This window comes from Hydra vulgaris, chromosome 06, assembly GCF_038396675.1.
Source record: "Hydra vulgaris chromosome 06, alternate assembly HydraT2T_AEP".
Classification (NCBI taxonomy): Eukaryota; Metazoa; Cnidaria; class Hydrozoa; order Anthoathecata; family Hydridae; genus Hydra; species Hydra vulgaris.
Genome location: NC_088925.1, coordinates 20,613,406 through 20,639,541, shown reverse-complemented (window position 1 = coordinate 20,639,541; position 26,136 = coordinate 20,613,406). Strand labels below are relative to the sequence as shown.

General features: G+C 27.5%; 1 protein-coding gene across 1 annotated transcript in view; it reads right to left on the bottom strand.

Annotated features, from left to right (window-relative positions):
* Positions 1-7,319: 7,319 nt before the first annotated feature.
* LOC100213544 (protein PTHB1) overlaps positions 7,320-26,136 on the bottom strand; it is a 60,509-nt gene continuing 41,692 nt past the window's right edge. Inside the window, exons 15-25 of the mRNA XM_065799518.1 lie at positions 17,648-17,746; positions 17,382-17,470; positions 17,136-17,187; positions 16,784-16,876; positions 9,659-9,753; positions 9,321-9,554; positions 9,074-9,174; positions 8,153-8,234; positions 8,000-8,078; positions 7,741-7,897; positions 7,320-7,656 (exon numbers count right to left, since the gene is read on the bottom strand). Of these exons, the coding sequence (XP_065655590.1) occupies positions 7,779-7,897; positions 8,000-8,078; positions 8,153-8,234; positions 9,074-9,174; positions 9,321-9,554; positions 9,659-9,753; positions 16,784-16,876; positions 17,136-17,187; positions 17,382-17,470; positions 17,648-17,746 (1,043 nt within the window). The 3' untranslated portion in view covers positions 7,320-7,656; positions 7,741-7,778. The remainder of the gene's footprint in view (positions 7,657-7,740; positions 7,898-7,999; positions 8,079-8,152; positions 8,235-9,073; positions 9,175-9,320; positions 9,555-9,658; positions 9,754-16,783; positions 16,877-17,135; positions 17,188-17,381; positions 17,471-17,647; positions 17,747-26,136) is intronic.

The window sequence follows — 26,136 nt, the reverse complement described above, 5'->3', positions numbered from 1 at the left end:
GTTGCATAGTTCAAACTGCCAATTTTACAAACCTTTATAAACTGTGCTTTATGCTTTAGTTTATACTTTTGATTTTGTGCTTTATGCAGTATTTTACAATGTTTTGTTTTTTTATTAGCCAACCGTACCCGTACCAATACCATATCCGTACTATAATTTTTTTAGATAAACGTAACGCCTGCGATTAAAAATTAATTGTGGCCTAATGTAACACTAAACATTTTGAACGTATACGATAGCAAGTGCGCGATGAGCAACCATTCTTGAGCAGCAACAATTGGTTCAACAAATTGTTTGGAAAAAGAATTAGTTTACTGCTATCGCTAAAAAAATTTTTATGTCTTTAACATATTCAATGCTTTTGCGTTGAATTACACAAAGTGCGTTTGAAGAAATTAAAACGTCTGCCTAAATATATCAAGTCTCAGAAAGGGATGATCAATAATATTTGTTAAACTTTAGAGAGACCTGACAATGCCAAACTATAGAGAACTATAGAGTTTGTAGATCAGACCATCAAACCAATTGCTTTTAAATATATATATGTAAATTTTAGCAAGACATTTATAGCAAAATAATCAATTAGTCACATTGAATGGCAAAAAAAAATATATTAGCAATAAAAATTGTAGTGAAATTCAACACAACATTGACAACAAATCTTTTTATCTTTAGCTTGTATATGCGAGATGGCTGTTTCAAATAAACTTTCTCTTAACGTTGAAAAAACACAATATACCTTGTTTTATAAAAAAACTAAAGAAGAAAACCTTCCTCTTAAACTGCCGCAACTTATTATAAATTATAAACAAATTAAAAAACAAGATACTATAAAGTTTTTAGGAGCTATTGTGGATGATCATTTATCATGGCTCCCACATATAAATTATATACAGTCAAAAATTAGTAGAACCATTAGTGTTATGTATCGAACTCGCTCATACATAAATTCACATAGTCTAAAGCTCATATACTTCAGCTTAATCCATTGTTACATTACTTATGCAAATATTACGTGAGCAAGTTGTCAACTAACAAAACTTAAAAAAATTCTTTCATAACAAAAACATGCTTGTAGAATTATATACAACAAAAAAAGGGGGGAATACACTAAACCTTTAATGATGGATTTGAAAATGATGAATATATCTCAAATAAATATTTACCAACACCTAATCTTTATATATAAATATACCAATAATCTAACTCCTGGAATCTTTATAAGTAAATTTAATATAAATCTAAATGAGAAGTATTTCTTAAGAATAAATCAAAGTAACACATATAAATTACCTTAAAAAGTAAACAAATACACAGAATGTAGTATAACTTATAGTGGTCCTAAGCTATGGAACTCTTTTATGAGATTTATGGCAATTTAAATATGGCAAAATCTTTAAATTCATTTCAGTGTCAAACAAAAACTTAAGTTTTAAATCTTACAGATTAATTTTTATTTTTGTTTACAAAAAATTGTTTTTTAAGCATTATATCTGATTATTTAACTGTTTGTATTTTTTAATATTAAATGTAATCTTTATATATTATATGTTGAATAAGATATTTAATTGGAAATTTGTATTTAAATATCTTCTTTTTATGTCCTTTTGTGACTATTAGTATCTATTAATATTATATCTTCTTCTTAACTATTTGTATCAAAAAATATATATATATTAAATAAAAAATTTTCTTTTTTTCAATATTATACCTTCTTTTTGACTAATTGAGGGTGTTTGTATTTTTAATTGATAGATCTTCTTTTTTCTCTATTTTTATTCTTAAATATTATATCTTCTTTTTACTATTTCTTTTTTTTTTCTCCTAAAATTTTTACTTGATTTATTAACCATATATTACTATTATTGTTATGATCTGTAGGTGCTCTATGAAAAGATTAGGTTGGTATCTTGCCAACCATTTCTTCTTTGAGTCCCTGTCTGTTTATTATTTATACATTAGTAATTATATTTTATTTTTTGTGAAAGGTAATTGTAATTTATAAAAACAGCAAAATAAAGTTAAAAAAAAAAAATCATTAAATTCACTTTTTTTTTCACCTCACTGAACTTAACTCTTGAGCTTCAGTCTTAATACAAATCATAATATGGTTTGTATTATGACTAATTCGGCGTGAATTTCTTGGAGGCGTGAATTTCTTGGTTAAATGCTCTTTCGTAGTGCTTAATGATAAGACCGCTACGTTTTCTAGGAGTACCTTAATGACTACAAAAAAAAAAAAAAATCAAAAATTTCAAGAGAAGTTTGGGAAAAACTCCAGATAGTTTTTTTTAGTTAACGGTTAATTTTTTTTCATTACTTTTCATAACTACTTATTGAGTAAAATACAAGGCAATTCAAATGGAACACTATCAACTTTTTTACGTTTGTAGAGCAAGATGAGTTTAGTTTTATCTACATTCAGTAGAAGCCAACTACTCAAAAACCATTCAATCGACTTTAGATAATTCTTCATTAAAAAATTTAAAAATAATTTTTATATCCATTTAAGAATAAAACAGATTAAAGTCGTCTGCAAACAATATAAAAATAGTATTTTAGATGCTAAGTATATGCCATTTGTATACACTAAAAATAATAATGTTTCTAGGATGAGGAGGAGCTCATTTGCATAACGTGCTAAGTCCGAGTAAGTTGATTTTGAGAAAACAACGAAAAACTGCTGTTTTTATGATTTAACTAAGACTTCAGACAAATCAAGATAAAAAACCTAATGTAAAATAAGCACCTGATATATGACTCAATTACTGAATCCGTAAAATGTTTTCTTTTAAAAAGCCAATTTGTTTACTTACTTTATTTAAATGGTTACAAATCCTGTTAATGCGTTTTAGCAATTTAGAGAAACAGTGTAAAACAAAATAACTCTGTATTTTGAAAAAAGTTTCATCATCTGTCTTAAAAAATGGTGTGATGATGGTAATTTTAAGTTTATCTGGTACAATACCTAACATTAATGAAAAATATGGAGAAAAAAAGGTTTCATTTTATGATTCTGCAATGTATTAGTATTTTATGATTCTGCTATGTATTAGTATTTTATGATTCTGAAAAGTATCAGAACTTGAGTTTCAAAGTTTGAGCTTATCAAACTTTGAAACTTAATTTAAACCAAAATAAATCTGGTGGCTAAATTACCATATATGGTAATTGTGAGAACTTGTGAGAAGCCGCCAAAAATGGGTCAACCTGATTTATTTTTGGTCTTTACAAGGTTTATATATGATTTCAATGCTGATTTATAACTACTAATACTTGTTCTTTTTTAATCTTTTCTCAAATTGTTCTTTATATTGCTATTATATTTCAAACTCTCGCTGTTATAATTGTTACTGTTTTTATTATTATTATTATTGGTTAATATTATTACTATTGTTATTATTATTTTTGTTATTATTATCATTATTTATTGTTAACAAAGTTTTTACTTTATAGTTCTATAGATTTTATATTCTATTATATATAGTAATAAATCAGCATTGAAATCATATATAAACCATATATAAAGACCAAAAATAAATCAGATTGACTCATTTTTGGCGGCTTCTCACAAGTTCTCAAAAAATATATGTTTAAATATGTTTTAACATTACATAATTTGAAGTTTACGTACGTTAGTTATTTTCATACATCTTCGTTCACATTTTTTTATAAAACAAAGTGCTGCGACTCTTTCTTGCCATTACCTTGGTTGCAATGGTTGCCAAGAATTCTGCGTCAAACATGTAAGGACACTACTACTATTAAGTTCAGCATTATTATATAGATTATTTACAAAACTGTTGCTGTATCTTATTATAATCTACTTTTCTTTTATTGCTATATCTTGATTAGGTATATAATATTCTTATATATTAAATAAGTATATAAAAATAAATTAAATTAGTATATTTTTTTTAGATATTTCAAACTTCTTGTTTTATTATTATTAGATATTATTTTTTGTTTAAGTATGGGAAAGGCACCTATGATGACATACTTAGCTTTGAAGCTTCATTATTCCGTATCCTGAAGACCAATAATAAAAGATTGATATTGATACATTCCTTGTTACATGTAGAACAATAATAACCCTCGGAGTTTCATAAGTTTTGTTTTTTTATAATTATTTAAAAAAAAAGCAAAAATATGTCGTCATAGGCGACCACTGCTCCTATGGTGGCATAGGGGAGGATGGGACTGGTTAGAATCAAGGGTAAATTAATAATTTCATTTAACCTAAGAGTCTTTCCTTTGAAAAGCCAGAAATTATCTGGAACCATCCTAATTTACCATATCATGTTACATTGTAAAGTTTAGCATTGTAAAGTTTCGCACACGCGCATGGATATTTTGCGTTTTATGTATTTTTGGACCAAAAAAAAACTTTTGGAGCATCGCTTTGAATTTACTTTACTTAAAAATAAGTTTTTCTTACAAAAAAAAAAAGGTTTTCTCAATTAGTCAATATTGCAACACACCTAACTCGTTAGTATGCCATAATGGGAAGAAGTCATCATTTTCATTAAAATAAGCTGTATCTGCCTTGTTAAAAAGTTAAGATTAAAGTAAGTATTCCACTAAATACACAAAACTTGGATATAAAATGCATGAAAATTCCCTTTCTGCACAGTTAATAATAAAATCGCAATCTTAAATAAATGAAGGGAATAAAACTACAACAGCATATCCCAAAATCGATTTTTGTTGATTATAAAAACAATATTTGTGCACATGAGACGTATTTTCACTAAAACTGATGTAAAGTCAGTACATTCATGTAGGTCTAATCACTTTTTCACCAAAACCAATTTTTATGGAAATATGACCGGCCATCATAGGCGCTAGGCCATCATAGGCGCCTTTCCTTATTCCATGAAATGTAAAATCTATTTCAGAATACATTTGATTTGAATCTCAAAAAAAAAATTGTAAAGTCTTACAATTATAATTTCTATTTAAATGACTTAATTTCTATTATGAGATTTTTTGGCTAAGTATTTTCAACAGATCTTTATGTGTCCATTTTCTTTTTTTTTTTAGCTTTTCATAATAAACATTTTTCTAAATATTTTTCAGTTTTTTCGAATAAATTTTTGTAGCTTTTGTAGTTTGTAGTTTATGTCGATTGTCTTGATTGTAGTTTGTCTCGATTGTCTCATGTATTGTTCTCTTAGTTTTGTTTTTTTCTTAGATGATTTGATTAAACACCCATGAAATTAAGTCACCTCTAAAATAATAAGAACAGTCTTATTATTTGCTTTTTATTATTTATTTTACGGTTTGCTGAGTTGCAAAAGAAATATTTCATACGCATTATATGCCACCTGTGATTCTAACACAAGATGGAGTTAAAATAATTTTTTACTAGAGTGCAAAATTGTTAAAAGCAAACTTACTGAATTATCACGTTATAGTTCACATATCTGCATGTGATCACATGCAGATAACAATCTTCAAGATTTAAGGGATTAAATTCCTTTATGTAATGTTTTTTAAAAACTAGAAATATTAAGCAACGAATAGGTTTTAATTATACTCATATCTAAGCAACAATTATTAAAACTGTTAGTGATTAAATTATTGAATAAAGTTGACGAGTTTTTTTTAAATTTCCGATTGGTTGTCTATAAATAAAATTTATAAAAATATTTCAATCCGTTTTATTTATGTGCTAGATAAAAAGCTCCGCCCTTTTCTTTCTTTATATATATATATATATATATATATATATATATATATATATATATATATATATATATATATATATATATATATATATATATATATATATATATATATATATATATATATATATATATATATATATATATATATATATATGTAAATTATGTTAGTGTATTTTACAAATAGAGCGCTCAATGTTCTTAAAGAACAGAGCAATAATAAATTAGTAAAAAACACTTATCTAACTTTTATCTTCTACTTTAAGTTTCACCATTGCTGGATCATTAGGAAGAGTTACTAAATCTCAAAAAAAAATTCAAGTTTTTCTTATGAGCACATTTTTATTGATTCGGTTTAATAACTCTTATATAAATTATGAATATTATAACTAACAACGGAAAAAACGTAATATAAGCAATCAATAATAAGTTATCAAGTCATCAATCAATCAATCAATAATAAGTTATCAAGACGATATCTGCCCCAATCCAAACCCTCTGTCGATGTATATACATTCCATTGCATCTTTTCCTTGTTTTAGGGTTACGTTAGCAATAACTTTTTCTTCAAGCTTAAGTACGGAAGTATACTTTATAACTATGCTTTCTTAGAAGCAACCCTTTTTATTAACTTAATTATGTACCGATGTTTAGGTTTAATTTAATTAAAAGAATAAATTACTAATATATATCTTATGTCTAAGTTTTTCTTATGAGCACATTTTTATTGATTCGGTTTAATAACTCTTATATAAATTATGAATCGTATAATAATTATAACTCTTTTCCTTATCATCCTAGCATTCACGCCTGATACAAAGAACTTTGTTAAAAGTATCTATTTTAGAAAAAACCTTTTTTTCCGGGGGCTTTTTTCCTGTTACCTTTTTATTTAATATTTTAATGCATAACGAGTGACAGTTTGTTTCATTCACGAAGAAGTTATGTGGAATAAAGTTTATTGACCACAAGCTTGATTAAGATACGATTGATGAACTGATGATACTCTCATTGACAATTTAAATCAATAAACATTTATTTAAACTTTTATTATGTATTATTTAACAGTTACTGAATCATTTAAAGGGGTCCTATTTTTTTGCGTAAAATATTTTGGAGGATAGAGGATATTCCAACTTTTTATGCTCAAGAAATCAATCAACATCAAAGACAAAATCTTAAAAGATAAAAATAAGCTATTGTTATATATTGACGGAATTTAATAAAATACTATAAGAAATGAAAAAAACAAAAAACAATACAAAACTTAAAAAGTACTGAGACTAATTTTAAAAGATTTAAAAAAAGTTTTAATTTACTTAAACATTTGTAATATTCAATTAAAAATATTTTACTATATTTTAGTATTTTAATACATTTTACCCGAATACAGCTTTTTTTTTAAAAAAAGTGTAATTACTTATTAGCAACTAATTGTAAGTACGTTATGTTTATCAAGTTAAGGTTTTTCTTTTAAAGGTCATTTCTGATTACAGTATAGGTATGACGTGTTAGTATCATTATCTTGTCTTATGAGATCAGTACAAAGTCTAGTATAAAAATTATGAATTTTAAAAATTAAAACTTTTTGTCTAACAAATCCGACGACAGCTCAATCAAAAGACGATAACAGAATCAAAATCTTTCTTTTTTTAATCATTAGAAATGACATTAAATATATACATATATAATTTTCTAATAAATACATTTTTGCAAAACATAATAAAATTAGCACAAAATATATAAAGATTAATAATATTGAAGACTACTGCTTCTCTTTTTCACAGCAAATATTTATAGAAACCATGCAAGAAACATAATAGAAGACTAGATTTTAAATGTTTGCATTTTTTGAGAGGAAACTCGCGCTGTTAGTTAAACACGGATTAGTTTTATAAGCTTACGCTTCATAAGCCGCAATTCAAACTTTTTGTTTTGAACAGCATGTTGATTCAAGTAAAGAAATTTCCTATAAAAAAAAAAAAAAATACAATTTATTCAACAATTAATTTTCTTTCGCGTAAAAAATTGCATATAAATAAATTAAACATACCAAGTTCTCTCTTAAAGTGAAGTCGATTGAAGACCAATTTAATCAGACGAGACATCAAGATTTAGTTTAGTTCCTTTACCCAGTCGCTCCCATAATAAAGATAAATGCTTTTTTAATTTGTTCGTATCTTTATCCATCTTCATTGGCGGAAGTACCACTGAAAAAAAAATGCTTTAAAATCATGGTTGAAAAAAAAGGTAGCGAAGAATTTTCTTCGTTACACTTAACAAAGAAGACAAGTCTTTTTACACGGGCTTACAATTTTGATCTTTTGAACCCTTCGAAAGACATGTTTTTATCATGTAGCATATATTGACGTCAACCATTTCCTCCCAACCCTTGAAAAAAGCATAAATTATAAAAAAGCCACATGCGGTTATATTAAAATTTTTATTAGAAAAAGTAACATTACTTGAGTTGAAGTATCTGACACGTTAGGAGTAACGATATTTTGAAGAATTCCAAAATCATCGTCAGACATCGATACGTAAAACCTAAGTATTTAAATTAAATAATATAATATATAATAGAGAATTGTAGTTATTCAAACACTACGAGTGAAATTAAAAGTAATTAATTTCATTTTGACAGCATATACGTTGCTTAGTTTTCTAGGTAAATAAATTAAATTATAAATCATATAGCTCCAGATATTTATCAATGTGAGTTTTGAATAAGTTCAAGCTTTCGCTTTTGATGATAAAATCAGGTAATTTGTTCAACATTGATGAGACTCTATTGATTAAGAATTGATAACGAAGATTGCAGTTCTTAACAATTTCTCTTCTGATTTTGATAATATGGCCCCTTATGATGGGCTGATATGATACAAAAATACTATTATTTAGTTCTTAATTTCTTATAAATGTTACACTATCTTAAATATTTTTTTGATGTAATGAAATATTTTTTTCAACGTTCCAAGCATTGAATAAACTTTTGATGTAAAATTGAATTGGTGAGAAAAAGAACAGTACCAGTCCATTTTTTGTTATTTGCACTTTTTTTCATAATTTCATTTAACTTATGTCGATCTCTCTACGTACTACAAAAATAATACTAGTCTATCTTTCATTCATTATTTTTTGCTAAACTGTTTAAAACTTAAACATTGATTATCTAGAAATGAAAATATTGGACTACTACTGTTTTTTTTTCACCGATTCAATTGGTTAGGTGACTTTTTTTTGTGTGTAAAATTTCGTTTTTAGCTCTCTCGTTTTTAACTTGAAATTAACAATTGCTTAATAATTACGCATTACGTCAAAAAAAGAAAAGAAAAGAAAATTAGGTTTTTTGACGTAATGTTTACTACTAAAAGGAATTTGCGTACTTAATCAGTAAGTTGATTAATCTTGTTCCGCTTGATAATGCTGTACTAGCGTGCAACAACGCCAACTGAGTGTTTTCTATTTGCTCTCCTAGAGCGAGCAACTAAAACAAAACAAAAACAAACAAAAGATTATTAAACAATACATAAATTAAAAATACGTCAAAGTCATAAGTATCGTAGCAACATAACTTAACAATCATAAAAATGCTTTTCCATAACAAGATCTAAATCAAAAAACCAGTTTTACCTGCTTATATGTTCCATCAAGTAAAGTATCAAGATGAGCTAATGGGGCGGGAGTTTTGTCTTTAAATCTCGTTAGAAGTCTTTTCTGGATAACGCGAAACTGATGAGCTCTTTGTGAGAGCATTTTTAAATATAAATCTAAAGCCAGCCGTAGTTCAAAATGTTTATCGATCAAGAGAAAATACTCTTGGTGGGGTATTGGTCCTTGAAAAGAACAGCGAAATGGTACACCATTCTTAAAGGAAAAAAAAACTCAATTGGTTTCTTAAGTTGTAGAAAATGTTGAAAACAAATAAAGATCAGAATACTAAGAACGATAATAAAAACAAACAAACTAACTGAATTTTTCTCGTAGAAAACCATTAATCGTTTCAATAACGTATTAAGAATAATCCACATGGCTTCAAATGAATCGCTTTGTAAACGATAGCGGCCTTAAAATAATTTTTTTTTTTTCAATTTTTAAAAAACAAAAACTTGAAACACACAAAACCTGTTTATTGTATTTTCAGATGCAGTTTGCAACAATTTGTGTCATTCACTATTGTTTATAACTAGTGACCAATCTGGATTTAATTTTATACACAGCTACGAATTAACTAAAAACGAATTAAGTCGATGTTAAATTAATATTCATAAAGTATTACTTTTTCTGGTGATAGGGAGAATGCAAATTCAAATTAGAGGGGAAAAAAAAGGCCACTCGTTCTCCTCAAGAGTTTCATTCTTCAATTCCAGATAAAATTTTCTATAAGCATCACTGTTCCCCATTTAAACCATCATGATCAAAGTTGCGTCACTCAAATTATGATTTAGTACAACATATTCTTTAACATTCTTTTTTTAAAAATGACTTTATTTTGGATTTATATTTGATTATTTTATGTATTTATTTAATATATAATGCTATATATTATATGCAATGGTACACCAAATGAGTTTGATTGCTAGTTAATTATGTTTAAATGAATGCTTTAACATTTATATAAGTTATACTTTCAAGATTGATTCGACTAAGAAGACAGGCTAAGATTAATGTTCAAAATAAATCTGTTCCAGAAACTGAAACCAAAACTATTGTTTTGTTTCAGTTTCTGGGACAGGGAATGTTCAAGCTGTTTTTCTAACAATTAAGCAGGGTTAGAACACCAGTGTGGAAAAGAAACTGCTGTTACCAACCTTATAAGTTTAGCTTTTGATCTTGTTTGTCTTTAAGCTGAACAGGTTGCAACAGAAATACTCAAAAGAAAAATGGAAACAGAAAAAATGTTATATGAATCCAACTTTGATATATCAATAAGAGAAAAACCACTCACTGTATTGGTTGATCCAATTGTTAAAGAATCGCAAATTATTTTACAACATTCATTAAATAAAACAAAAGATATGGTAGCAGTTCTTAGAAAAGGTATAGGTAAAATATTATCTATTGAATCAAGATCATCCATCAAATCAAGATCATTCATCGAATCTTTGAAACACTAAACTTTCAAGATTCATTAATCTCAAGATTTAATGAAACCAAAAAGATAATAGAATAAATATTTTTATTACAGTTATAAATAAACAAAGTTAAAACACAAATGAAAAACATTTCTTTAAAATAGTATTTGTTATTTAGATCGAGTTCTTGGGACTAAATGAACCTGTTCTTCGCTGAAATGTATTTGTCTCAGAAACATCAAATTTATTTTTTAAATATAATGGAACAATTGAAAATGGATTTTTTTAGTACTCTTGTAAGGATTTCTTTAGACTGTGGGGGATTATTCTTGAAAGTTTTTGTAAATATATTTGTTCCTGATGAGAATAATATAAACTCTGGAAAGTTTTTAAATGGTGGAGTTCAAAGATGTCAGATACAGATACATAGAATCACAGCAGGTGTTCCAGAATCAAATTAAAATTTACTAAACTTGGAGAATGTTCAATTCAATATAGCATTTGATTTAAAACGTACTAGTTCAGTATTTGATTTATTATTTCATGTTAACTAGAGAGCACGCCTTTGGTGGTGAGAGACTATCAACAAATGAGTCAGGAAAATTGAGAAAACTTGGATTATTGGTACTCCAATTATGCTGAGGAATACCCTAAACATGCTTCTCTGGAAAGCTTGGGTTATTGGTACTCCAATTATGCTTAGACTGGATTTATTAAAACTCTTATGAAAGCTTGTATGAATGTAATAAATACCAGAGTTATCTTCTAAGAAGAGGATCCCAAAACTTTGAAATTTTGTAGCTCCACCAAAACTTCACTTTATAATAGGATTCGCTTCATTACTAGAAACTCTTTTATTAGATCTTATTCAGGTCAGGTCAGGTTATCCTGCTACTGGTAACATGATACCCAGTACAATCTGCTTCATGTTCAGCTTCCTTGTAGAATATGCCTTTTTAGGCTAAGGCTAGGAGATGCAAACTCTGACTTAAAACACCTCCTGCCTTGGGTCTCTTGGTTGAGTAAAGGCTAGAGACAGTGTCTTTATAAAAATACTCATTTTGGGCAGATGTTAAATGCATCCGGCTACTGTCTTGTAGAAGGCCTCCTAGGCAAAGACTTAAGGCGTAAACAGATTCTATCTGTTGACCAGCCTCGCACCCCCTCCTTCTTCTATTAGACTGGCGCAGATGTATTTTTAATACATTGTTTCCAGTTTAGGATGTTGAATGCTGGATCTTCTTGACTGAATGCATGGGTTTTGCTTGTGTCTATGTTTTTATGACTAGGCAACTCATTCTATTATCTCCTAATGAGGGTACAGCTCTAAAACTCAGTTTTATGGTTCTGAGGCGGGCTGGTAGTCAGGTATCCGGAACTCTGTGGTAGCTCTCAGAGAGGCTGATTCAATCAACAGCTGAAAAATATAAAAGTACTAACAGTGCCATGTTGCGCATGGATGGTGTCCCTGTTTGTACTTTTGGTGTGCATTGCGGAGGTCACATTTGGAGCCTTTGTTACAGCTTCTCTTTATCCATCAGCTAATATAGTTGTTGTCGGTGACTTTAATGCTCACCACTCTGAATGGCTTGGCTCTAGTGTCAGTGATTCTGCAGGCATTAAAGCGCACAACTTTTGCCTTTCTCAATCCCTAACTCAAATAGTCAACTTTCCAACTCGCTTTCCAGACAACCCGAATCATTTACCTTCTCTACTCGACTTATGTCTTGTTTCTGACCCTAGTCAGTGCTCAGTTTCTCCACATTCACCCTTAGGTGCTTCTGATCACAGTTTGATCTCTCTAAAACTAATATCTCATTCTTCTTCATCACCTGAATCCCCCTATTATAGTACCTCTAACAACTACAGTAAAGCTGACTGGGACTCTTTCTGTGATTTTCTTCGTGATGGCCCTTGGGTAGAAATCTTTTGTCTTCCTGTCGACAAATGTGCTTCTTACATAACTTCGTGGATTCAGGCTGGCATGAAATCTTTTGTTCCCTCTCGACAATTCCAGGTCAAGCCTCACTCTCCTCCATGGTTTTCCTCACACTGTGCTGCTGCGATTCCCAATTGAAATCGTTACTTCCATATTTATCAGCAAAACAACTCTCCAGAAAACAGACATCTGTTTATTACTGCTTGAAACCATTGTAAAAAGGTTTTGTCTAATGCCAAAAGCCCGCTATTCTCAGGTCAAGGAATCTTGTATCTCATCTCAAAAATTAGACTCTCGTGACTTCTGGAAAATCTTTAATAGTATTAATAATAAGGGCAAATCTTTAATTCCACCTCTCTTGTATGGTTCAGACTTTGTCACCTCACCTAAAGACAAAGCTGAATTGTTTGCGAAGAACTTTTCATCAATATCATCTCTTGATTCCACTATTTGCGTTCTACCTGATATTGCCAACAAACAGGTTGATCCATTGCTTGACATTCATATCACTCCAGCTTCTGTATCTAAAGTGATTTCCTGCCTAGACTCTTCTACAGCTTGTGGCCCGGACAACATAAATATTATTGTCTTGCAGAAGTGTTCTCTGGAGCTGTTGTCTATACTCTCAAAACTATTTAACAAGTGCTTATCAGAGTCTTGTTTTCCAGCCTGCTGGAAAGCGGCATCTGTTATCCCTATCTTCGAAAATTCTGGAGAGCGATCTGATTCGTCTAACTACCGTCCCATTAGTCTTCTTCCTATCATAAGCAAGATTTTTGAATCTTTAATTAACAAACACTTAATTTCTCATCTTAAATCTAATAACTTACTTTCTGACCATCAATATGGATTTCGATCTTCTCGTTCTATAGCTGATTTGCTAACAGTAATAACCAATAGGTTTTATCGTGCATTAGATAAAGGTGGAGAGGTTAAGGCCATTGCTCTTGACATTTCAAAAGCTTTTGATAAAGTTTGGCATGCTGGTCTTCTCCATAAGCTTTATTCTTATGGTGTATCTGGCAACATCTTTAAGATTATTGAATCCTTCCTTTCCAATCGTAGTATAAAAGTTGTCCTCGATGGACAGCACTCTTCTTATTATTCTGTAACTTCAGGGGTTCCTCAAGGTTCTATCCTTTGCCCTATACTCGTTCTAATTTACATCAACGATCTTCCAGATATTCTCACATCTAAGGTGGCATTGTTTGCTGATGATACTACCATTTACTCTTGTCGCGATAAGAAACAGAAGTGAGATCCTTTTCAAGCTCAAATGGCTTGGAGGGGCCATTTGAGCTTGAAAAGGATCTCACTTCTGCTACAGCATGGGGCTCACAGTGGCTGGTGAACTTCAATACAGATAAAACTCAATTTTTTTCAGCCAATTGTTATCGCAATAATTTAGATATTCCTATATTTATGAACAGTGATGTACTTGATGAGTCATCTACTCTTCATCTTCTAGGATTAACTCTTACTTCCAATCTTTTTTGGAAACCATATATCAAATCAGTTGCAAAATTAGTATCTGCTTAGGTTGCATCTCTTTATTGAGATCGACACTTTCTTACTTCAGATTCTATTCTCTATCTCTTTAAATCTCAAATCCGGCCTTGTATGGAATACTGTTGCCATATCTGGGGCGGATCTTCTAATGATGCCCTTTCTCTTTGAGACAAGGTGCAAAAACACATTGTAAACATAGTTGGACCTGCTCTTGCAGCCAACCTCCAACCATTATTACATCGTCGTAATGTTGCTTCTCTTTCTCTTTTCTACAAATACTATAATGGACACTGCTCTAAAGAGCTAGTGTCTCTTGTGCCATCTACTAAAATTCATTCTCGTGTTACTCGTCATTCAATTAAGTCTCATCATTTTTCTGTGACTGTTCCTAAGTGCTCCAAAAATGCTTATTTGTCTAGTTTTTTTCCTCGAACATCAGCTCTTTGGAATTCGCTTCCTTCATCTTGCTTTCCTGATTCATACAATTTGCAATCCTTTAAGTCGTCCGTCAATCGTTATCTTGCTTTACAATCTTCATCTTTTCTCTTCCAGTAACTTTCAACTTTAATTAGTGATTGCTTGCAGCCTTGTTGGAAGCAAAGATGCTTTAAAAAAAAAAAAAAAAAATTTATGACCTGGTTTTGATGAGTGTTTGAAATCAAAAAATATTCTTCAGGGTTGGGATGGCAACAACTTACTACTATCATTACACATCTTGATGAATTAGAGCTTGTCATTAAAAAAACAATTTGTCATCTCACTCCCTTTGTTGAATATCTTAAAATCTTCAGATGTGTTAAAAATGCTTGCTTTGGTAGCACTTCAGAAACTGGATTTGAGAAATCTATTACCAAGTTAATGAATTCATTTATCTCTTCATGAGAGCTAGCTTTAAACTTTGGTAAGAAAGTTGACCATTTAGTTCCAGTTGTCAAATATCAAAGAATGAGTTTAGAAAGATATGCTGAACAATGTAACAATGAAGCAATATATGCCAAGTTTAAACCAACCTGGTCTAGATATAAAAGAAGGGAAAGACATTCAGAGCATAGCTTTTAGCAAAAGTCAAAGATTTTATAGAAAGTACTAATAAAATAGAACTAAAAAAAATGTTTTATTATATTATTACTTTTAATGTAAAAATATGAAATTTAAAATAATTCAAAATTGTGATTTCAAAGCCAAAAATGATGTTAGACTTATTTTTCCTCCCACTTTTGAGGTTAACTACAGGTTATTTGACCTGAAAATATCTCAGATGGTTGGTTGGTTGGTTGGCCAACACTCTTATTCTGATCAGAGAATATTTCTGACTAATATTTCTAAAATAAAAGCTACATGCCAAAGTCATTTTGATTTTAAAAACTATTGGAGACAACTTCTATGGTATAAGTAATATACTAAACCATAATTTGTTTGAGTGACACAACTTTTATCCTGACAGCCTAAATGGAAATTGGAAGGAAAGCCATGATACACTGCACAATTCAAATATAGAGTTTAGCATATTAAATTTACAATGAAAAATCTTAGTTTATAGAACTAAGTTGAAATATGTCAACAAACAAATGCCTCATATTTTTTTCTCACTCCTAATTAAAATTCAATTGAAATTAAAAAAATAATAACAAAATACATTTTTTTGCATTTTTTTTCACACTATTTTAAAAAGCATGTTAAATAAAAGCATATGAACAAAAACAAAAGACAGTCAGAATTATATATATATATAAAAAGAATATATATTTATAAAGAAAATATGAAGAATATTTTTAAAAAAATATATAAAAATATATAAAGAATATATATTGAAGTCAGAATTGTGATGTTATGTCTTTAGTTTTTGTTCAGAGACAAAAGTAAATATACTGCTGTTAAATACTTTTGATTATACTGTTTAATAATTAAATCAAATGAGAACAATACTGGTCAACACCAAACATGACTAAATTCATCAGCCCACAATAACTGTTCAGTGCAGGCTTGTTGGGCAGCTAGGTTTTGCTAGGGCTATTGCCAGGAAAAATTAGCAGCTCCAGATCTCGAAAAATTTTAAAAATTATAAATGAATTCTTAGCAATAATTTTAAATTTTCAAATTTGTTTTAACTGCTTGTAGTAGTACCAATCATCTTTTTAAATTTTTTCTATAATTAATTTATAAATTAATAATTTAAATGTAATTTAAAAAGTTCATAAGAAGCTGGAAGCCAAGTCGGAGCTATAAATTCTCTAGAAACCAAGCTGTGTAAAAAAAATTTCACAAGCTGGTTATGCAGATTTCACAAATCTAATTATGCAGGACATTTTGAAATTTTCCAAAACTTACTGAACTTAAAGAACATAAATTTACTAATCAAAACATACAATCAGTGTTTACTTTTAAGTTTTTAGTAAGTTTTAAGTAAGTTTTAAGTAAGTTTTAAGTAGGTTTAAGTAAGAAAAGTAAAAAAATAACTTTTTAAGTTTAATTTTTTTGCTTTTCTAAATCTAAAGTTTAAGAATAAAATTCATGTTTAAAAATATTTATATTTATAAATATTTTTAAAAACAGCAGTAATGTTAATAACTTACTTGTCTGTTTAGAAGCAATTAAAGTTACAATAGGACCACCATAGTACTGAACACCAAGACCACTTATTGGTATAACAGCATCCTCAACCATGTCTAATATCCAAATACTAATTTGTTTATTTTTTAAACAATATTTTAAATGAAAACTATACTATAAAAATAAAACGCATAAAAAATCTTATTTTGTAATGATTTCCAATAGAAAAAGACAAATAGCCATGGTTGCATACAATGAATATAACAAACAAACTTTGTAAATGTAATATTAAACATAACATTTTGAAAACACAGGAAACAAAAATGAAAAAACTATTAAAATAAAATTATATAAAAAATTAAAAAAAAAAGAAACCTGGAAATATCTCTCCCAAATTAACTGTGTCTTTATTGACTTCAATAACCAACTGAAACAATTTTTTTTTTTTTAATTAAATGAAAAAATATCTGATCGAATATTTGTTTCATTTCTTGTTTTTATTTCATAACTTTCATATAATGTTTTTATTTCTTTACTTCTCATTATTAAATCTATATATTACAAAAACATGAAACTAAAAAAACTTGAAAATGAAAAATAAACACATTTAACAAGTAAAACCTTATTTATTCCTGTTTTTAATGGTGGACTACCGAATGCAATTAAATCAAGAGGTAGTTCAAATGACATTTGAACAACTCGTGGTGCTTCTAAAGCAAAGATTTCCAATGTATTAAAGTTCTGAAACTTTTAAAACAACAAGAAGTCTTGTCATTTAAACTCAAATTAAAATCTTGTTATATAAAAGAAAAATTTGACCTTATAAAGAATCTTACCTCTAAACTAGTTTTAAATTTAAAATAAATAAAATAATATTGTATAGATACCAGAATCTGTTAAGTAACTAGCTGTGATGGAAACATCAAGATCAGATGGCAAAGAGCTCCCCAATGTACAAAAAAACACATTAAGTGCACATTTGTTTCCTGGATTAAAATTATAAAAAATATTGTGTTTTTATCCAGATTTTTATATATGAGATAAAGAATTTAATATATTTTTCTTCGCATGCATATATGCGCGTGGAGAAAAAAAGTAATAACAATTGTTATATTACAAGAAATGAATCTCACCATGCCCTTGGTAGTAACACCCCCACCACTTTTCTCTGCACAGTTGCCTTGTTCATCAGGGTTTGTGAATTTTAAAGGGTTGGGAGAGGTAACACCAATTTTGAACAAAATATTAGAATAAAAGATATGGAATATGTTCATTTTTAACTTTTATTGGGGTTTAAACAAGATTCTTAGACACTTTAAACTAATTTGATATCTTTGTACATGTCCATGATTCTTGTTTAAGTATTAATATTTCTTGAGCAAGTATTAACATTTTTGCACCTACCTTATAAGAGTGGCTATAAGAGTCAGCCATTGAAAATTTTATACATTAAAATGTTTAGATTATGATCTCTGCTTATGTTATTGTTTAAAAAATGGTGCTGTTGACTTCTGTTATTAAAAATGCTTCTTACAATGCGTTTTGGAACACATGCCAAATTAACATGTAAATAACCGCATAAATTAATATTAATGTTTTTTTAACTAGATATTTCCTCTAATCAACATGTCTTCACTTAATTTATAATTTAATTATAATAAACTAATCAATTAAAAATTTTCCCCAGGAATTTCGGTCGACCATTTTAGCTTTAAAAACCAATGAGTAACAAGTTAATATATAAAAATAAAATTGAATAAACAAGGTATTTCTTGAGGTTATTAAGTTCAGAATGTTAATTTTGAGTTGCCTAAGCAAAAACCTATAGACATTCTAAATTTTAAAAAAGAAAATCCCCAAACCATTATTTAAATATTACATGTCAAAGTTGTTTTTTCTTTTTAGATTATCATTAAAATGCTGAATCAGCATTATTTAAAGTGAAAATATCACAAGAACTAACACATATTTTTAACATTTTTTCAGTCCTGGATTTTAAGTTTATGAATTGCATATCAAGTAAAAATAAAACAATACTGATACATGGTCAGGATGTTTTTATATGAAATGACCATCATGATAGATTTGCTATCAAATGCTATTTACTATATCACAATAGAACTACTTACAATTAATTAGTGAAAAAATTAGTAAAAAAGAAACAGCAACAGTTCATCAAGTTGCAGCGTTTGCTGATTTATTATTGTTTTGTTTATTTTATGTTACTTCATGCAAGATGGCTCCTGAAAGTACCTTAGGCAGCTTTTTCTTCTGGTGTAAATTAAAATGTTGCAACTCTAACGCTGCAACAAAATTTTGTACCTGCTATATGTCATAAAATACTAGACAATAGCATAAAAGAAAAAACTGTACTAAAATCTATTTTTATATCAGTTAACATTGAAAAAAACCACTTTTTACATAACAAAATTCCCAGAGTTATGGCAACTGGTTGAGGCCTAAGGATGGGTTCTCATTCAACAGCTAAATCTGTCTGTACTAGAAGCAGAACGGATGCAAGTTTGCTCCATATAAATATTTATTTTTATTTTATTGAATCTATTGTATTTATTTGAAGTTATTGTAATTTTTAAAAATAATTAAAACTAAAATAAATACTAAGATGAATTTTATATACTGTGCAATTGCTGTATACAAATACTGAACATTTCAAGTTTCCTTAGTTATCTTTTATGGGGAATAATATTAAAAACATTTGAGAAATCTATGAAAATAATAACAATAGATAATAACAATACTTTTTCCAAAGGCTTTTCGTTATTAAATCTAGTGACTCCAGTAGATTTGTTACGCATAATTTTTCTTTCATAAAGCCATCTTGATTCTCATTTAAAAGATTACTTGAAATTAAATGTATAAAAACTTTTCTCATTTTTAAAGTTTCCAAAATTTTGCATTAGATGGATACTAACTGGTCTGCAGTTTTCTGCATGTAATCTACTAACCTTTTTAAAAAGAGGAACTTGCTTGTTTCCATATATTTGCTTGTTTCCATATATTTGGTAACTCACCTCTCCCAATGATTTCTTGAAGATACATTATGGCTTTGTTAAGATTGCAGCACATTTTTTAAAATCATTCCATTTACACCATCCACACCTACACTTTTGAAGTGTCATTAGTTTTTCCTGAATTTCTGCTTAACTGATTTCTATAACATTAAAAACTACATTTGTACGGGTCAGAAAATTATGTTTGTATGGGTCAGAAATTTACGTTTGTACAGGGTGCAATGTTTTTTTTATAGTCACAACTTTCTTTAACAAAAACTAATTGAAAGTAATTATTGTGACGATTTGCAATGTCAAGACCCTCAATCAAAAGTTTACCTTCATTAGAATAAATGCTTCTGATGTGGTCTTTAAAGTTTTGTTTTAATTTGATATTAATATTATTATATTAATTATATATAACTATAGTATTAATATATTAATTATATATAACTTATATATTAATTTTGATTTTACTTTTAGACTTTTGTATAAGCTGTAATTCAAATTCCAACTTGGATGTCATAACTTCATTTTTTGCATGTTTTTTCAATTAGTTGTTGTTTTAAAGTTTGATTTCTATTCATTTTCCGTATTAAATTTTTAGTTTTTATTTTCTTTTTTAACTCTTGGTTGAACCAAATATTTTTTTATTAGACCCATTCATGGTTTTTCTTTTGGTATGAAATTTTTGCAACCAGCTGAATAATAAGGTAGAAAAATGTTATAACTTTCCTCAAAGTTCTTGTTGATAAAACTCTGTTCCAATTTATATCATTAAAATATGTGCACATGTCAGCATAGTTTCCTTTTGTAATCATGTTTTGATTCCAACAACACTAATTTATTAGTATCTCTAATGTAGTAGTCAAAACATAATGATGTGTCTTATCAATATTGGTGAATTTATACGATCTACTAAAGACACGCTCTTGGTATTCTGCTAATATCAAATCGAGTATAAAAGTTGAATTTGCACCACTTGTCTGGAAAGTTAGTTCAAACCCAAATTGCGTTAAATTTGAGTTTTATATAGTATCACTGAAATTATACGCCACCGAATTGTCTGGACCTTCAACAGCTGTTGATCCCAATTCATTTCCAACTAATAATAGTAATTTTGTAATTTGATAATAACTAAAATCAACACTAATTAAAATACCATTAAAATTAGAAGGATAAAGACATTTCTAACTTATAATATGGTTTCATTAGTTCTTAGGCAGCTTTCATATGATGTGCTTTCAGGTTATTTATTCTATAGATCTATAGATACAACCTGTTAAAATCACTACCAAAATGAAGTTCAAACATACTTGCTCTTCTAATGCATTTAAAAAACCAAAATGTATTTCTGTCGATTTAATATTAGGACAAACATAAATGCTAACCCCACTTACATCTACACCTATTTTAGAAAAAACATTTATCACCTCTTGCTTATCACGATCTAAACATGTTGCTTTGTCATTTTTCTTTTACTGCTTTATAGCAAAAATAATTAGATTTTTGTCTCTCTTAGTTCTTTCATTAGCTTCTTGTACAACAGAATTCATTATATCAAATGGATTTTTGTCTCTCTTAGTTCTTTCATTAGCCTCTTGTACAACAGAATTCATTATATCAAATGGATTTTGTGATTTTTTAATGTTTTTTGCTGTTACCATTATTCACCACTAGATATTATAGATGCACTTTTATTGAGTTTAATTTTCTTGTTCAATAACATTTTTATCTCTAGAACAAGTAGTTTTGAATTCTTGCAGTCAATCCATCTGCAATGACCTTTAGCCCTGCAACAGTTGACATTCTTTTTTTTTTAATTTATTTTCTATTGTTTATCAATATCAATATTGTTTATCAATTTTTTTTAATTATTAAATTTTTCTTTAAAAGTGCTTTTTTTTCTTTTTCTTTTTTCAAATAAGGCTAAAGTTATTATAGTTTTTTTATTTTACAGTTTATCTTTCAATCTTCTTTTTGTTTATTGCTTTTGTTTATTTTCTGGTTGTCAAGGTGCAAAAATTTGATTTTTAATTATTTTGATTTTTATTAAAAATGTCTTTTGGGAAATTATATTTTCCAAGTTTGATAGGGTTGGTTGAATACTAAATATATGATAGCAGAATTCACAAAGCAAAGTTGAAAAACAAAAAATTTTAGTTAACCAGTTGTTTATTTTTTAAATCATAGCAAAAAGCAAAAAGTATACCAGTACCAGTAGAGTATACTAGTAGCAGTAACCAATAAATCTGTTCCAAACAGCAAAAACAAACAACTTAGCCAGTATTGTATATGTATAAATTTGTTTTTTTAATTCACTTTAATATATATTATTATATATATACATACACATATATACTATAGCGCATATGGATAACAAATTGTTACAAGTTTTCCCTACCTTTATAGCATGTAGTATTTTTTAGAAAAAGAAAAAAAAAGAATAATGAAAGTAAAGATTGCTGGCCCATGCCAAACCCTTAGGTCCATGTAGCAGTACTCCTTTGTGGCAGCAGGCTATAAAATAGTTGATGTATATACTGAAGCCCCTGCAACTTCCAGTTTTTGTATGACATCATCTTCATCGTATGCGTCTAATGCTGCATTTATATATATATATATATATATATATATATATATATATATATATATATATATATATATATATATATATATATATATATATATATATATATATACACACACATATATATATATACATATATTTCTTTATATATATATTTCTTGTGTTTGTGTGTGTGTGACTAAATTCCTCCTAAACGACTGGACCAATTTTGATGAAATTTTTTGTGTGTTTTCAAGGGAATTCGAGAATGGTTTAGATTCACAATTTGGTCCACTGGAAAATGTTTTTTTGTTTGATGTTAGCTATAGGCGTCAACTCCTCAGAACCAATCAATACCAAACTTGACACAGGCACTAAGTAGGCCTGAGCAGTGGTTTTGGCCAGGTTTGGGGCACCAGCGGTGTATGGAAGGTTAAGGGGTAGGGGTGGAGGTAAAGGAGGGGGTTAAAAATGAACAAAAATTTCGTGACATAATTTATGGTCGACCCATATATATAATGTGTATATTTATATATATACATATACATATATATATATATATATATATATATATATATATATGCATATATATATATATATATATATATATATATATGTATACATATATATATATATATATATATGTATACATATATATATATATATATATATATATATATATATATATATATATATATATATATATATATATATATATATATATATATATATGTATACATATATATATATATATATATATATATATATATATGTATACATATGTGTATACATATATATATATATATATATATATATATATATATATATATATATATATATAGATATATATATATATATATATATATATATATATATATATATATATATATATATAAAAGAAATATATATATAAATATATATAGATATATATATAAATATATATAGATATATTTATATATATATCTATATATATCAACTATAATCAAAAATTTTGTTATATTGCTTATTTTTTGTTCTTAGTTAAAAAATGTTATTTTCTAGGCAGTAAAATATAAAACAATAATTATTAAAAAAATTACTTTCTTGTGATTTGCTTTAAAGAGATTCCTTAATGTCATAAACGTATTTTTTCATTTGGAAGAACATAAAAAGAAAAAAAAAAGTTTGGTATTACTTTCTAACTATACTGCAATGAAAGTCTACATTATAACAAAACTTGTATTTTAAAAACAAGCTTTATTTCTATTACCAAAAAGAGTCTGGTCTAAAAGTTCATTCAATCAATTATCTCAAATTTTTAACATTTTGCAAACTTATTAACATAAAATTAACTCCACAGGATGGAGGACTGGGTATACCTATTTTAATTAATGAAAGCGCTTAAATTTTGAGGTGTACTATGCTTACAATATAATTTTGATTTTAAAAATATCCCATGCAATAGTGAATGCAGAGAAATATTCAATGTTTTGCTTTGTCATGTAAAAAAGGTGGCTTCAAGACACTGCAATAACATCTGTTCAATAATTGCTTAACAGAGTGTGCATAAATGTTTAACCTCATATCCCTGATTTTTTAATTCCATACAGCATCTAAAAGTAATCAAACTGGTTTAGGTATTAAAGTAAATGGTTTTCGGCAACTGAAAAAGACTGCATTTGTTGACATTTATTATAACATTTTGACGTTGGGAGTTATACATAAACTAAAAAAAATCTATACACTGCATCTATATTCAAAAATGTGATATGTATGGTGATACGGAGAATAAGATCATGAGGTTGAACATGACAATATGATACCATTAGTTTTAAGTACAAATAGAATGTTATAAGTTTGTTAGAAGAATGGCAAAAAACTAGCTGAAAAACAAAATAAAAAGTACTCGATTATATCATGCTCTAAAAACTTTTATTCATCTGGTTTCTTTTTTTGCACATCAATGTTTTAGAACTCTCTTCCATCTTCAAGTTTTCGAGACTCAAATAATTTACTGTTTTTAAAGTCTTCTGTCAATTGTTTCTTTCTCTCTAACAATATTCTTTATTCTTTGGTAACTCCCAATTTAAATAGCAGTTGCATGGAGTCTAGTTAAGCAAGAATTAGTTTGAAAAAAAAAGTTTGATTTTATATCTTGATTATATATTATGTACCGTATAATACTACTAAATATTTAAGATGCAATTTGACGAGTAAACGATATCTATATTTAAATAATTGTGATTTAATAATTCTTTTTATTAACCCATGTGGTTCAAATTGCATCTTACAACTGATCATACACTTATTTTCTTTTATTTGTTGTATTTTCTTTGCTTAAATTGCTTTTTAATTTTTTGGATGGAATAAACATTTTAATTAGAATTAAAACTTTTTTTCAAGTTTGGTTAAACTTCAATACTAAACTATTAATATAAAGCAGCCATAACGTAATGGTTAGAGTTCTGGCTCAGAACCAAGAGATTTGTGGTTTAATGCTAGCTCTAGCCAGAAAAGCACATTGGTAAAATGAGATTGTTAGGTCTTTTAGGAGCACAATAACCACACACACCAAACACACACATACAAACTAAAAAAGTTTCAAATTTTTTTTACTAATCACTATCTTACTGTTTAAAACAATAAAGAAAGTTCATAGTAGACATTAAAAAGACATAATAGACATTAAAAATTATTGTAATTTTTCACATATTAATAACAAGGAATCAAGTTTCTTAGCAATTGCTCACCAAGTTATTTCAGTGACTATATATTGCTAGAATAAAATTTTCATTGTAATAAGATGCGTACAATTTAATATACAAGTAAACATCAAATCCAAGTTTTACATGTTTGAAAATATTCTTTTAAAGAAAGAATATTTTCTAACATGTAAAAGGAAGAAATTGAAAATGGTTACACTTACAATCTTCTCCGTTTAGCCAGCGCTTTCGCGCTCAAGCCAATTCATGCTAGACTACATGCCTGAAAAAATTTTGCCGAGTACATAAAAAAGCCCTTGCCAAAAAAAATAGTGTTTTTTAATCACAACTAATCTTTTTTGTTCATTAAATACTTTTCCGAAAAATCGTAAAAATACTTTAGTGTATGATTATTATATTTACAACTTAAATAAAACGTTCCCTTTGTCGTTTTTATAAGATAACTATCTTATAAGTAGTTATAAGTAACTATATTTATAAGTAACTATATTTATAAGTAGTTATAAGTAACTACTTTATTTAAAAATACTTTTTTGGGGTTTTTATTTTAATTACTTTACCTCCATTTAAATTAAGCGTTCCTTTTGCCGGGTTTTTTTAGTTCATTTAGAATTTAAATAAAACATTTTTTACGTTTTTATTTTAATTACTTTGATTTGTATTTATATAAAACATTTTTATTTCTTTGCCATTTTTTTTCTTCATTGTTTTATCTAAAATTAAATAAAACATTTGTTTTGCGTGATTTTTAAAGTTATTTTATTTTGGAATTTAAATAAAACGTCTTTCCGTTTTTATTTTAATTACTTTGTTTAATATTTATATAAAACATTTTTTAACTGTTAGTTTTATGCTATTTTTATTTCAATTACTTTGTTTAATATTTATATAAAACATTTTTTAATTGTTACTTTTATGTTATTTTTATTTTAATTACTTTGTTTAATATTTATATAAAACATTTTTTAATTGTTACTTTTATGCTATTTTTATTTGAATTACTTTGTTTAATATTTATATAAAACATTTTTTAATTGTTACTTTTTATGGTATTTTTAGTTCAATTAATTTGTTTAATATTTATATAAAACATT